The sequence below is a fragment of the Nyctibius grandis genome, chromosome 5 (genome assembly GCF_013368605.1).
Source record: "Nyctibius grandis isolate bNycGra1 chromosome 5, bNycGra1.pri, whole genome shotgun sequence".
NCBI classification, from domain to species: domain Eukaryota; kingdom Metazoa; phylum Chordata; class Aves; order Nyctibiiformes; family Nyctibiidae; genus Nyctibius; species Nyctibius grandis.
The window spans coordinates 14,464,240-14,478,103 of record NC_090662.1 but is presented as its reverse complement, the minus strand read 5'-3'; the positions used below and the strand labels follow the sequence as shown (position 1 = coordinate 14,478,103).

Below are 13,864 nucleotides of genomic sequence, written 5' to 3'. Positions count from 1 at the left end.
GTGCAAATGCATATGCTATTTAGAACTTGTCATTTACAAACAAACAAGCCAAAACAGCTACATGGGTTTTCCAAGGAAATGACTAGACACAAAGCAAATACTCCACAGAATCACCTCCCGCTTTCCTGGTTCTCTCCCATAGTCTGGCTGTCTCTGTTATTCAGCTTTGCAGACCACTATGTAAAAGAACACAACTTTTCCAGCTAAATGGAAGGAGGTTGTACTATCTACTGAAATTTAGTACCCTGTATTTCCTAATCAGTGCTTCCTGTCTACTAACAAAGGAAGAAAAAACAATCTCCTATTTCATCATGTACCATAAAATCAAGCCAACATTTTACAGACCCAAGTGCTAAATTTTTACAAAGTTCTTTCCAGCCATCTTCGCTCACCTTGAAATATATTTACTCCACCACTTAGCAGCACAAAGAGCTGTGTTGCTTGATTTCAAAGGACCTGAAGAAAAATCTACAGGGAAGATACACTGCATTGATGCTTGTTACCAGCTGGTGGCTATCCCAACATTCTCTAGTAACAGTTAAACCTCTGACTTCTTTATCAATAAGCACCTTTGGAAAACATGAACCTGAGGCTAGCAAAGTTAACACAAGGTCCCTCAAAGTCAGAGCCCATAGCAACAACCATCAGTGGTGCAGATGAGCGGTGCTAGAGGCTGGAAAGGAATGCACTGAAAATTCTTCATAATAAAAGGAGTGAACAGCACTTAGATCAGCATCTTTTCACAGCACACCGCGGCAGGGCACATAAAAGGCACTGACGTGTGAACAGCAGGAACATAATTTGCTACTAAATGCAGTTTTACTTATTTGTGAAAGAGGAACTGGGCATCACAAAATATCAAGTGTTCCTGGCCTAGTGAAATTATTACATCTGCTTTCTCTACACCATGATTTTTCACCAACCATAATCTCCTACTGTACACAAGTTCCAGAGTTGCAAAGGCAGCTATAAGTGGACAAGACTCAACAGTTAACCTGGCATCATGGATACTCTGCTCCAGGAGAAAAATACCGAAGAAAAAATCCTCAGGCAGACAAAGGTTTACTGCTTATGTTGTTAGATCCAATATGAAGTAGGAACTTTATTTTCAAAGGTTTCCTAGTCAATATATAATCCTACCACTCCTACCAGAGAGAAAGTTTTCCTCTAATTTAATAACTGCTCATCTTAATGTCTCGAACTCTTCAGTGCTGAAAACACATACAGCAATTTATTTTTAGCCAACAACAGCTAGATCAAAATATTCTAACAAACCTTACAGCTAAGGCCTACATCAAGACAAGTTTTACTTACCAGAGTCCCATGTGTCCAGATGGGAAAGCACCCTGGGGTTTGAAACAAAGATCAGCTTGTTTCATATGCATTACTCTAAAGGATTTCATAAGGACATTAAAACGCTTAAATGAACCTTTGATCTTTCAAAGACAGCTAAAGAAATCCAAGAACTGTAAATATGATTACATTTAGCAAAGATATTAAATAGCATTAAAAAAATTCTATCTGTCTGGGTTGCATAAGAATAACTCTTTGTGTCTACCATAAATTCCCTAGCTCTAGAGGCCTGGGTATTTCAGATCATGCTGTAGTGATTACAAGGATTCCAATAACTGATTTTCAGCTGGATAATCTTCTTTAATGTATGATATCTAATCAGATACCTAATCAACTATTGAAATGGCACATTAAATCCTTCAACATATTTCAAAAAAATAAGAAAGGGTAAATATAATAGAAAATAGTACCTACTTTTTGGCATTTTCAAAAATATTCCTCAAATATGCTGTGGTTGTTCTCTCCTCTCTCTGGTTTGTAAACAAATGAAAATCCCCAAATGAACAAAATAGAAGGCCAATTAAAATACTCTCTGATAAAATGCAGATGAGAAATGAAGCTAGTTTTCCCTTTGAATGGAAATAACACACAGTGGGGCTTCAACTCACCTTCCAACTACCCATGCTCACAGGCACTCACACACATCTAACCTATATGACAATACAGGTATGTACAAGCTCTGCTTTTGTTTAGTTTCTCACATTATTTTAACAGAGTATGACTTACAGGCAATCACCTTGTAAGTAAAATGACTGTGAGTCTTTGCACTTCTCATAATCAGATTCCCATTTCTTTATCCCCAAAATAAAAAAAAAAGCTAACTTTCCCACGTTTGGCTTTAAAACATCCACTTTGGAGGCAGCTCTAGAGACTGATTCAGTGCATGCATATTTACCTCTTCTGAAAGGTTACGCCATTCCCTCCTGAGCACATTATTGTGGTAGTGTAAGTGTGGCTCTGCATACTTCACACTCTCCAAGTTTGAGTTGAGTTTCTCCCAGAAGCCTTTGGAGTTTTGGAACTGCAAAACATTGCAGGGAAAGCATGAATAACAGGCTGTGCTCTTAAAGAAATACCTAATCACTCTCCCACTAAGTGACTGGAAAGAACTGTGATTAATGTAACTTCACAACAATCTAAGTGAAAAAAGTTAAACAAAAGCAGTTACGCTATTTTTTCCAGTACTTTAATTTCCTTGATTTGACAGCAGGGGTAGCACTTACTTAAATGTGAGGAGCCTGTATGCAGATACTTTGCCACCTTAGTATCCTTTTAAATCACTGGGAAGCAATGAGCACTTCTAGGTCATAATTCACCTGACCTATTTCAGATGCTTGGGATGGGAAGGGAAGAACTGCACCACAGACTACACTGGCCATATTGTCTAGACTTCCACTGACTGTAAAAGGAGCCTTAGGCAACTGACTTAGATGTAAATGTTTACATTTGGTCAAATAAATCCCATTTCGGGTTTCTACTAGTTCCAAATAGAGGAATACCACCATGACCCCAGCAGCTGCAGGCTGCCACTATTTTCAAGCTGCATTAATACTTACATTGCAAACATCCGTTTACCAACCTCAAGTAACAGTGCCTCATCCCAGAAAAGAGGCAAAATCCAAACATTTCTATAGCAATTCTAAAGCCTTTGACTCTAATGCCAAAATTAATTTAAACTCAGCTGTGAACAGATAGGAGGAAAAACCCAAACACACACACACTGGTTTCCTGAGCTAGTTCTTGGACTGGGTATGAAGATTTGAAGCCACTGTTTATAAAGGGAGAGTGATGTGATCACTGCCGAGGAAGAGATGAGATTAAGACAATTCTTTTGGCAGTTTTAACAAACAAGAGATGGTACTAGCTGTTCTTGCCCACCTTTATATAAATTTACCTTCCCATACCGACACTACAGTAATGACATTTGAAGGAGGAGAGGTTTGAGTTCATGATATTCCATCTTCCATTAACATGCTGGATTTTGCTCTCTCCCCCCTACTTTTCTACAATGGCAATAACATCAGAAGAAAGCATCAGAAGCCTTTAAAACCACCTCCTACTACAAACCACAATTTGCCAAGGAAAATAAATTGCAAAGACTCAGTCCCGCCAGCCACTTCCCTCTTGTGGCCAGTGCTGATTGTTGCTTTATTGTTGTAGCTGCAGCAGAGAAAAATAAATCTTTTGCTTCACGTTAGTTATATTTAGCAGCTGGAAACTAGGAGTGCATATGGCACCATATGTTCATCCTGCTGGAGCTAACTAACAAGATCTACAACCTACTACTGCATATGTTGCCTAAATGTTACCAATATGGAATCAAAGAAATATCAAGAATATAACGTAAGGGTATCATCTAGTGACCAATTTATGCAACTGCGACAGCACCACCACTGCAAAATGGCATTCAGGCCACACTGGATTTTGTTTGATGTGTGGCAGGGGGGAAGCAAGACAGCAAGTTTCTTTCCTATGTTGAGTTTGTAACAGGAAGTGGTAGACTTCAGAATTAAAAGCAGACACCACTGAAAACCTGCACTGTATTAGATCTCATTAAGAAGTCAAAAGTTTAAAATAAAGGATTATTTTAATTAAATCTGTTATTTCTTGAGGATCATCAGGGCAAGGACTATAAAGAGAAGGCTTCTTTGTCTTAGGTGGTGTTTATTTTGCAGACATTTCTAGAGTCAGGAATTAATACCTAAGCATGAACACCTAAAAGACGTTGTATTACCAGAAGTCAAAGCAAGGCCTTACTGGGTTGCAGTCCATGAAAAGCTCCCGTGAAGCCTTTTGTAAGTAGTGTTGTTTTAACTGAAGACAAAGAGAGCTCCCTGCTATGCCCCTCTGAAAGGATGCAGGGTGCCCATGACCTTTAAGAGGTGCATGTGTTCTCCCTGAGAACTGTAGTGCTACGTCTCCCCAGCAGAGAAGGTATTCAGAGAGCCGTGTAACTAACTACGTAGCTGCACAGACAGCTGCTCCTTAAAACATCACTCTTCACCCCAGTGGCTCAGCACAGCATGAGGGAGAGGCTGCCTTTTCCTGTGCTGATCTAACAACTGCTTGCACTACACATCTTCACTCTTCTCCTGGACCTCCTCCTATTTTCTTCCCTTCTTTCTCCTGCCCCTTCCCTCTCCCCTTCTGATCAAGCCTACTCGCACCCCTTCAAGTTTGGTTTCTGTGTTTAAAAAGGGAAAAAAAGTCAGACTCTTATTAATTACAATCCTTCTGTAAAGCTTTTTGACAATTGGACTCTGACTGTTCCCCCTTTCTCGCAGACTCTCTCAAAATCTCTTGCTGAACAGGAATTTAGTGATTTTAGTGATTTACACCTCTTACCCAAATAGCACAATTTATTTTGTGAATATGGACGTAGCCTTCCCAAAGGCTCTCAACAATTCATGGGCTTGAGAACTTCAAAAAGCTTCTCAAAGCAACAATTCACCATTGTTTCTGTGAAATGCCAAAAAATCTTTGCAAAAGAAATACTACTTACAGGACCAGATTTGTTGCCAGGGTCTGACTTGCGATGCCAACAACACACATCAACTGAAACCCCAACAACTGACCAGCTGAACTCGAGCTATGGTGGGTTTGTGTCACTGGAGTGGTACAAAGCAGCCAAAGCACTAAACCTTACCCTGTGTATTACCATTTTTGTCCCCACTGAAGAGTCAGAGCAATCTGCAGTCAAAAGTAGCAGGAAATATTTGTCTTTACTTCAACTCTGACCTTTTCAATCTGTTTAGGTTTCAAACAGAAATAGGAAATGAGTTCCACAATCAGGAAGTATAGCTGCTAAAGGCATTTGTCCCCAGGGGCTCGAGGTTCAATCTCAGACAAATTAAAGGCCTGTTAACGTTGACCTCAGTGAATTATAGATATTATCTAGCAACAAATTTTCTCAAGATCTGATTTTCCCAGGTGTCCCAGCTCTCAGGGCAGCCTCAAGCAAAGCATGCAAAGCCCGATTCTCTAACAGCAGTCATGTGAATCTGTAGGCAGCACAGCTGTGATGCACTATTGCAGACTGAGTGAACAGTGGGTAATTCTACTGATTTGAAAAGATTGTGTGAACACTGAAGCTTTATGAACTAATTATAAGCACTGAGGAGGAAACAAACTCTCACCTCGTTAAAGTGCTACATGAAACAATAGTGTCGTGTATCCAGAGTCTATTCCCATGTGTTGCTGGTACTGTTGGGTTCAAGCTCTAGCTCTTCACATTAGCCCTCCACAACAAGGTGCTTATTAAAAGCCTCTTTCAGATTTTGTAGGGGAACACATAGGAAAATTTCAAGTATGTCTCTAAATTGGAGCTGAGGGAGTGGAATGGAAGACAGGAAGAATCATTCGTGTTGTTTTCAATGGAAAGTACAGTTTCCTACCCAAACATGAGCTCTCCCCATCCAGCTCACCACCTTTTCCAGGCTGTGCAGGGATTTGTCTAGATTTAGGTAGCCAAAGCCCTGACATCAGTGCAATCACAGGATGCTCTGGACAAATCAAAGTGAGAGGGTCATGAACCCTGTGCTATATCCCTCAAAGTGAGGAAACGTAGAGATATGTAGAAATCCTACATGTCTGTTTTGCCGAGTTTACCTCCAGCTAATGAAGTCACAAAATGAAGAGGTATCAATCAACTCTAACAAGAATTAATTCTTGGAGTACCCTCCCTGTTGAATGGAAGAAGCCTCTTCAGAAAGGGGGAAAAAAACCCCATCTTTGAGTTAGCAAACATCAGTCTGAATTCCCGGTATTTTACTAAATGCATAAGACATTTCAAACGGGGCAATTTTCTGTTCAACCCTATTTTTGGGTAGGGCTGTGGGGACACTGCTTCATTATTATGTAGCACACCCCCACCCCAACAAAAAAAAAAGCTAACCTGCAAATATGAATGCGGTTTCATACTGGAACTTACCTCTAAAACAGGTAGAGAAATAATGTCTGTTTCACATGTTACTCCAGGGATAATCTATAAATACAAATTTTAAGAACATAAATCATTTAGTATAAAACACAGGCCTGTTTGGCTATCTAAGTGAATCTCCATTACCTGTTTCCTTTGTGAAACTAGCTAGCTAGCCAAAATTGTACATTCAGTTTTGCCAAAAAGGAATATGGAAGATGTTTCTCTCATTCGTCTCATTTAAAAAAAGAGAACATATTAGAACAGTGTCAGATCAGAGAAATTAAAATAAGCTATTTGCTCTACTGTAGGGTCTTGCCTAAAGTTATTTTACTTCTGCAAACTCACTCATAAATCTTAACTCTACTGATACTGTTTATCTTGGAAATAACTACATGATTTTGCTCGTTAAACATATTCTGTATTCATTATAAACTTCATATGATAAGTAATAAATTAATGCCTCCGTAAAATGAAAACAGAGATTTAATAATCCGTTCCATTACAGTAGCTGTTCTTGTTCTATAAATGCTTTTATTTGTTAACAAAAAATAGGACTCATGGAAAACACCACTAAGGTTAAGACTTGACAAAATAAAATGGGCATTAAACACAGATATGGATTTAGAGCATGTCTATGAAAAGGTAAGGCGTACAAGTCAAAGGTTGTATTAAAGGAGAAAAAATAGACTCCCTCTAGCTATTAATTAAAGTACCAGCTGTTATCTTACCCCAGTCCAGTCAAGCAGTGATGTGTAGGGCAAAAGTTTATCCAGGTTGTGAGTTTCTGGACACATTCTGCAGTACAGGGAGGCTAAATGCAAGGTAAAAAGATTTATAAGGGCAAGATTGTACAAACTATCAGTTAGCTCTTGCTAACTAACTTGCTCTTGCTTGCTAACAGGTTTCACAGTCAGTTCCTTATCCAACATTTTTTTTGGGGACAAATCCTGCTGCTGTCTCTGAAACAGTTTCCTCCATGGTGGAACTAGTCCCATTCTGTGCACAAAAGGAGGAAGAGAAGTCCAGATGGCTGCAGGGCCAGGTCAGCTGCTTGGCTACAGCTCAGCCCTGCAGGGGTCCTTTGTACAAAGGCTCAGGGCACAGGACATGCACTGTCTAGGCTGAGGAATCTGCTATTAGAAGAGAATATCATGATATGCCAAATCCTTATGAAATAATGGTTTAGGCTGGGCTAGAGGGGATTTGTTCCTCCGCTCCAGTCTCAATTATTTACATCCCACATATCCAAGACAGGAACCAGATGGAGAATTTGCTCTCCAGTGACCTAAAATATTTGTCCCACTAGTCAGAAGAAAGCATTTGAAAAGTATTACTGCCAATCTGTTTTTGAGAGATCTATATATCTTCTAAACTACTGATATTGTCTCTAACACCACAAAATGCAGGTCAGTTAACCAAAAAGTCCGGAAAGAAGAGAGGCAGTTTGTGACATTGTGGCTTCTTGCTAAGTCACAACTAGGGTATGCAGGAAAATCCAGCATGCAGGAAAAGAAATACCTACCGATGATAAATTCTTGAATGGAGTCAAAAGAATGACATGTTGACAGGTTCTCAGAAATCCACCAAATAATCTGTCAGAATGAGAACAGGGGAGTTTGTCACATCTCTCTGTTTAAGCATGTGTTGTAAGAGACTGTATAAACTTTGTTTACGGTAATAACATTTTGCATTAAGTAGTGATACAGAGACAAATGTTTTCAGGACAGCTTTGACCAATAAAGCAGTTTGGGCAGCCCAGCTGAGCAGCCTCGTGGCACGGTGAATCAGGACTTTTCTTCTCTGGCTGATATCATTCATGCTCTGACCCTGCTTTGTGTAAGACATCAGTCACTCAAAAAACTTAGACGATGTTCATTTCCCACCTGCATTTCCAAGTCTTCTGTGTGTCGGAAGTACAACAGAGCACAATGTAGAGCAGCCAATCTCTCACTGTCTTGTTTGCTGTTCTGTAGGAACTGTAGTAAGGCGCTGTCACTGATGCTCACAGCATACATACTTCCTACATGGCAATCCAAGACTGTTGACATGAGTGGGGATCGGATGGAGCAGTTTTGCAACATCTCAATTCTTGCATCCTCACCTGAATAACATGGTTTTGAGAATAAAAAGGACTAAGAACATAAAATTTGGCTGCTACTGGTATTTCTCTTAAGACTCCCAGGTCCCCAGCAGTAAGAAACAGTCTGCCTCTTGTACAAGCTACCCTGGTATTATGCTGAAGAGAAGGAGGAATGGTGCCAGATGGGTAAAGGAAGTAAATGAGGAGCACAGTCCATATTCAGATCTCTCCTTCCCTTCTGCTGAAGCAGAGAGGATGTACAGATTTGAGGCTCACAATGCTGTCACAGGACAAATCAGGGTACACAGGATGGAACAAGAAGGGCACAAGGCTAGTAATAGAGATACAACACTAGAATTAGCACCTAAGCATATTGGTACAGTTCAGAATTGCTCACGTGAAGCATCATGATACAAACTTGTATTGGTGGACCTCTTACCATCAATCCCAATGGACAGAACAGAAAGGTTTTGTTCTATGATTACTGATTGATGCATCAGATCAAACCCCTTTATTTATGCTAGTACTAAGGTTCACCACCGCAGTACTATACAGTAGGATTCCAGACTCTTGGCAGAGAAATCAGGCCAACCATACAACAACAATGCTTTCCACTCATTTCTAGCAGAACAGTATTTCATTATGTACATACAACAGGTATTAGCTTCCTGTGATGCTGCCCCTGCACCAGTTCCCACTACTTACCTCTCCTCCACGCAATCAGAACAGATTTTTGTTTTCAAACAAAGGCCCCCCACTTCCAAAAATAAGCCACTTCCCATAAAGACATGTTTGTTGGAAACAAAATAACATGCCTCTCAGATGAGACTCTAAATCAAATTGCATCAGCCTGATCAGGTGAAGGAAACACAGATTTCCTCTCCCCACACCCTCCAAAAACACACACATTTAGAGCAACTCAATTGAAGGAAGGAAATGTAAAATCAAATTTACATCTCCATGTGAAATCTGAGAACAGTGGAGGACGGAGAAGCATGTGCAAAGATGGGGGAAGGAAAACTATGAAACCCAGGCAAAGAATTTCAAATTCAGTGAAAGGTCTTCTTCCATTTCATAACAAGCTAAAAGTACGTAATAGATGAAGTATGAAATGTCACTTCAGATTCTCTTTTTAAAAAGGAAAGTGGAAAAAACACTGTTCTTATTTTTTCAATCTCCTTCTTCTTCAGAACACTGTGCGATAAAGCAAATGTTGAGAAATACAACTTTACAGGAAAGAGATTTGAACAAGTTTCCACTACAACAATAAAATTACTTCAAGCAGCAGTGTTACTATACCTGTCAGAAACAAACTATAGCACAGCAGGTCAGGATGCTGAATATTCAGGAGGTGCAGGAACTGGCCAGGCAAATAAGCAGCCACATAATAGTCTATTTAAAGAAATAACAGTGGTCAGTTTAGCAGTTATTCACTTATTTGCTTTAAGATGCTGTTTCACGTTATTCTCATCTTGGCCCACTTCTCTCTGATGGAATTGATTATATCTACGAAATATAAAAGGAGTTAATTAAAAGCTGCTGTTGTATTAACACAGGAAACACTAGCAATACATTTGGGTTTCCAGGGGAGGATTCAAAAGGCTTGAGACACTCAATAACTCAGCAGCTGACCTCCAGAGCAGATTCTGAGGCAATTTCAGAGGAAGTTGCTTACTAATAGTGAGGTATTGCAGTATCAAATGCCAAATATAAAAGTTAAGCAAAAAAAAAAAAACAAACCAAAAACCCAGCAAGATAACACAACTATTTAAAGTCAAGAAAATAAATCCTTTCCTTCTAGAGAAGGATTAGTTTTGTCTCCCTACTGGGGACAGAGAATGGCAGCCACACCGGGAAATAACACAAGTAACCTACCAAGATTCATAAAAGCCACTTCCTTCAGTTGATGAGATTCTGTTCTTTCTAGAGAAACTGTAAAAGTTTTGTTGTAACCTGGGGAAAAATAATAACACTTTTAAAAAACCCAAACAATAAACACCATCTGTTACAAGCTAAGTATGACTTTATAGCTAAAAGTGTCAATACACCCAAACAGGGATATTTTAGACTGTTTTACGGGCTTGTCTGCACAGACAGATTTACTTCATCCTAAATAGAGCTGCTGCATACTTAGTAGACCTGCACCCACACAATGCAGTTCTTTAGTATGCAGAAACTCGCCATGCACTGTACAGCCTATGTTTGTGTTTAAAGCAGCATTCCATCCCAGAGAAAGCTTGTGTAAAAATACCTCCTCCCAAAAAAAACCCCAAACAAATCCTTTATGTAGCTGTGCTTCACATTTTGGTGATCTTTCAACTGCTTTAAAGAATTTCCAGTTTGTTTATCTGCGTGCCCTATTGCTGTAACTTAGTTCAGCTCTGTTTAAACATAGGCTAATTTCAGACCTGCTGTGTTTGCATGGGCTTTGCATCAGCACAGCTGTTATTTTATTCTAGACTTGCACCCTACCTCTTCTGGCATCCAGTAAGAATGACACAGAGCCCTCAAACTTCCTCAATCTCTGAGAAAAGCTGAAGATTAAAATAACTAAGGAGACAATGACTGGCCTCCAAATGTCCATGCTGCAATATCCTAAAGGCTGAATGGTGTAATGATCAGGATGCTACTTAATACTGCATGAAAATTCAAGATAAGACAATAGATTCACGGTTTACAGGACCACCAAGGAAAAAGAAAAGATCATGAGCTGTGCTTCAGCCACTCATCCAGGACTTTGATTCCTGACCCTAGCAGAGAGATATGCTTTATCTACGCTGAGAAAAAAAGAGAAAAAATGAGACCTCCAAGACCAACAGCAACACTACAGATAAAAGGGTATCTAAATCAAATAGTTTTTCACACAATATATTGACTGAAGTTTGCTTGCAATGAGTCAGTATACTCATGATCACCACCCTGTTACTTGCCAATGCAAACACATGCAAGCTAATACCAGCACTGCAGAATACACCTGCAATATTGTCACTTTTGTGTTTATGCAACATCAAGTGGCTGTGGGGACCTGCTTTAACAGGGGAGCGAAGCTTCCTTCAGAGTTTACACATGCTGCACCACAGACTGAACTCCTTACATGTCTCCAAAATGTGGCTTATGGACCTGATATACCACTGCTTCTGTGGGCCACCTCAGGACCAGTCTTAGAAGTCTCTCATACAACTGATGAATCTTACATGAATCCACAAACAGCTCTGCACCAAACAACTCCATTCCATGAAGGTTATTTCAGATGCAGCTGGTCAATGTCACCATATTTATCCTCAGTTCCTTCCTGGTACAGATAAGGATGTACAAGGGCCACGGTTGGCTCCCAGCAATGCAACTGCCCTTCAGCTGCACATCAAGCACGTGTGGGGAAATCAGCCCTTCACAGCAGCACAATACAGAGTGCTGCCACATCCAGAATGGACTTTTCCAATTTGTTAATGCCTTCAAGAACACAAAACCGCAGTTCATTCAATCCCACAACGTTCCAGCAGCAATGCGACATGTTAGAGCAGCTCTGACACATGAAAAACTTCCTGACACAAGGAAACAAACATGTAAAGTAGAATAGAGGTATGTCAACCACTTGAACAGTTACTCCATACTATGCAGCTTCTCAGCTGAGAAATAATTCATCTCTCATCCGTGTATCAAATGAGAAAGATCTTGCTAATGACAAGTATTGCTCTGATCAGAATAAAACAATGTTCTTTACTCTTTTCAAGAAAAAAAAAAACCCAGGTTTTAAAATTTAGAGCTAGAGCATCACTGACATAGCAACTATTCTTACAGTCAGTGGGTGTTGCACCTCTTGCTGTGAAAATGGCATGTTGAACTGGAACTCTAAACAGACATTCAAGCTAAGAGCTGTTGGCTCTATTTCCCATACAAATGCCTTATAACATAAGTACAACACACCTGCAGGCTCCCACAGATTTCATTGATGTTTGTGCTCAACACACCGGAAAAATCGGGCTAGAAATAAGGGACAAAATTAATAGCCACTCATGAAGCCATTGGTTTGAAGCTACTTGGTTCAGCATCAGGCAGGAAGTCTACAGCAGGAAAGTCAACTCTGAAGCTAAAGGCAGCTGCTGTCTTTAAACACCAGCCACAGTAGTTTATTGTCTGCAGACTTCGGTGGTCATTTCTTTTGCAAAGCATTCTGTGACACTTTCAGCAAAGTGACATTCTCCAAAATAAAGTGTAAACTAACAGGCTAATCTTACCTTTATGTAAAAAATGTATGGAGTATGTTATTTCATCAGGAATATCAGAGGGAAGACTACAACACACACACAAGCCTCCTAAAAAGACAAAATAAAGGAAAAGAAAATTGACTTGTCCACCTGAATACCTAGATACCTTCACACTGCACAAAACTAAAGCAAGACTGTTTCAAATTAGAAACTCAAAATAATCTCCCAATAAAGGTAAAGATTACAGAAATATATATTACATCTCTCTAACCATTATTTACCTAGCGAAACACAAAATAAGAGAGAACAGAGGAGGCAATATGGCACAATGGAAACCTGGGTTCTGACATGGCCAGTTCTTCTCTTTAGGAGAAGCACATTTTCAGCCCTTTCCAGTAGGAATCATGCTTGCAGCCAGAAAACTGATCAAGCTTTTCTCTCCACAGACTGCCTCAATCTCTAGACATTTTCTGTTCAAGGACTGTCAAATACGCACAGAACAACATAGTAAAAAACAGTTTGTTTGCTTTCTAAGTAATTTCATATTGGCAGCATCATGATACGCTACTAGAGCTTTCTTACACTAGAAACGACAGTCTTTTCTCCCTTTTCCAGCCCAAAGAGCCATTAATTCCTTTTTTAGGAGAAAAATCAGTCCTTGGCACAAGCTTATTTCAGCCAAGGTACTCTGCGTAGGAATGCTCCCCACTCCCAGCCTAATTCTAAATTGGACTGATAGACTGTTTTGATTCCACTGGATGGTAGCCCTTCCTCCATCTCTTATAAAAAACTTTAATCCACTTACTCTGATGCTTTGGCAAGCTGCTTTGGCATTCATGTTAGAAACAGCTTCCAAACCACATTATCGCAATACAGTTGGGAAAGCTGCATCACAACTAAGACCATTCACCTTTTACCTTTATTGAAAGTTTATCACTTAGGGGAAAAAAAAAAAGGTAATACTAATACAGCTACTCTTCTGTAAAAAAATAAAGGTTTGTGTATATAAGGTATACAAAAAAAAGGCACAAAATAAAGGTTTATGTATACAAGGTACAGAAAAGGGTGCAGTATGGAAAAAACACAAGTACTAAAAAAGCACAGCTACCAAGGTATTTTACTTGGTCAAATGCCTCGTACTTCAGACCACAAGGCTGTACCATAGCTGTGATACAGATACGGCTGAGGCACTTCACACTTCTGAGAAAGGTAAATACTTTCTTTTGAGATGCAATTTTTTTTCCTGCTTATTCTTAGCTGACTGAATATTGTTTGATACAGTTTTGCTTGGATATTTGAGTCATT

The 13,864-nt window shown here is 39.7% G+C and overlaps 1 protein-coding gene across 6 annotated transcripts in view; it reads right to left on the bottom strand.

Moving 5' to 3' along the window:
* GSAP (gamma-secretase activating protein) overlaps positions 1 to 13,864 on the bottom strand; it is a 48,357-nt gene that overhangs the window by 14,667 nt on the left and 19,826 nt on the right. For 4 of the 6 annotated variants that reach the window (XM_068401639.1, XM_068401638.1, XM_068401640.1 and 1 more), the window contains 10 exons: positions 12,590 to 12,667; positions 10,230 to 10,307; positions 9,654 to 9,746; positions 8,158 to 8,375; positions 7,797 to 7,866; positions 7,003 to 7,085; positions 6,284 to 6,337; positions 2,249 to 2,374; positions 1,768 to 1,823; positions 1,315 to 1,346 (listed from right to left, as the gene is read on the bottom strand). In XM_068401639.1, coding sequence (XP_068257740.1) covers positions 1,315 to 1,346; positions 1,768 to 1,823; positions 2,249 to 2,374; positions 6,284 to 6,337; positions 7,003 to 7,085; positions 7,797 to 7,866; positions 8,158 to 8,375; positions 9,654 to 9,746; positions 10,230 to 10,307; positions 12,590 to 12,667 — 888 coding nt within the window. The remainder of the gene's footprint in view (positions 1 to 1,314; positions 1,347 to 1,767; positions 1,824 to 2,248; positions 2,375 to 6,283; positions 6,338 to 7,002; positions 7,086 to 7,796; positions 7,867 to 8,157; positions 8,376 to 9,653; positions 9,747 to 10,229; positions 10,308 to 12,589; positions 12,668 to 13,864) is intronic. The other 2 variants (XM_068401641.1, XM_068401642.1) reach the window with 1 other exon arrangement.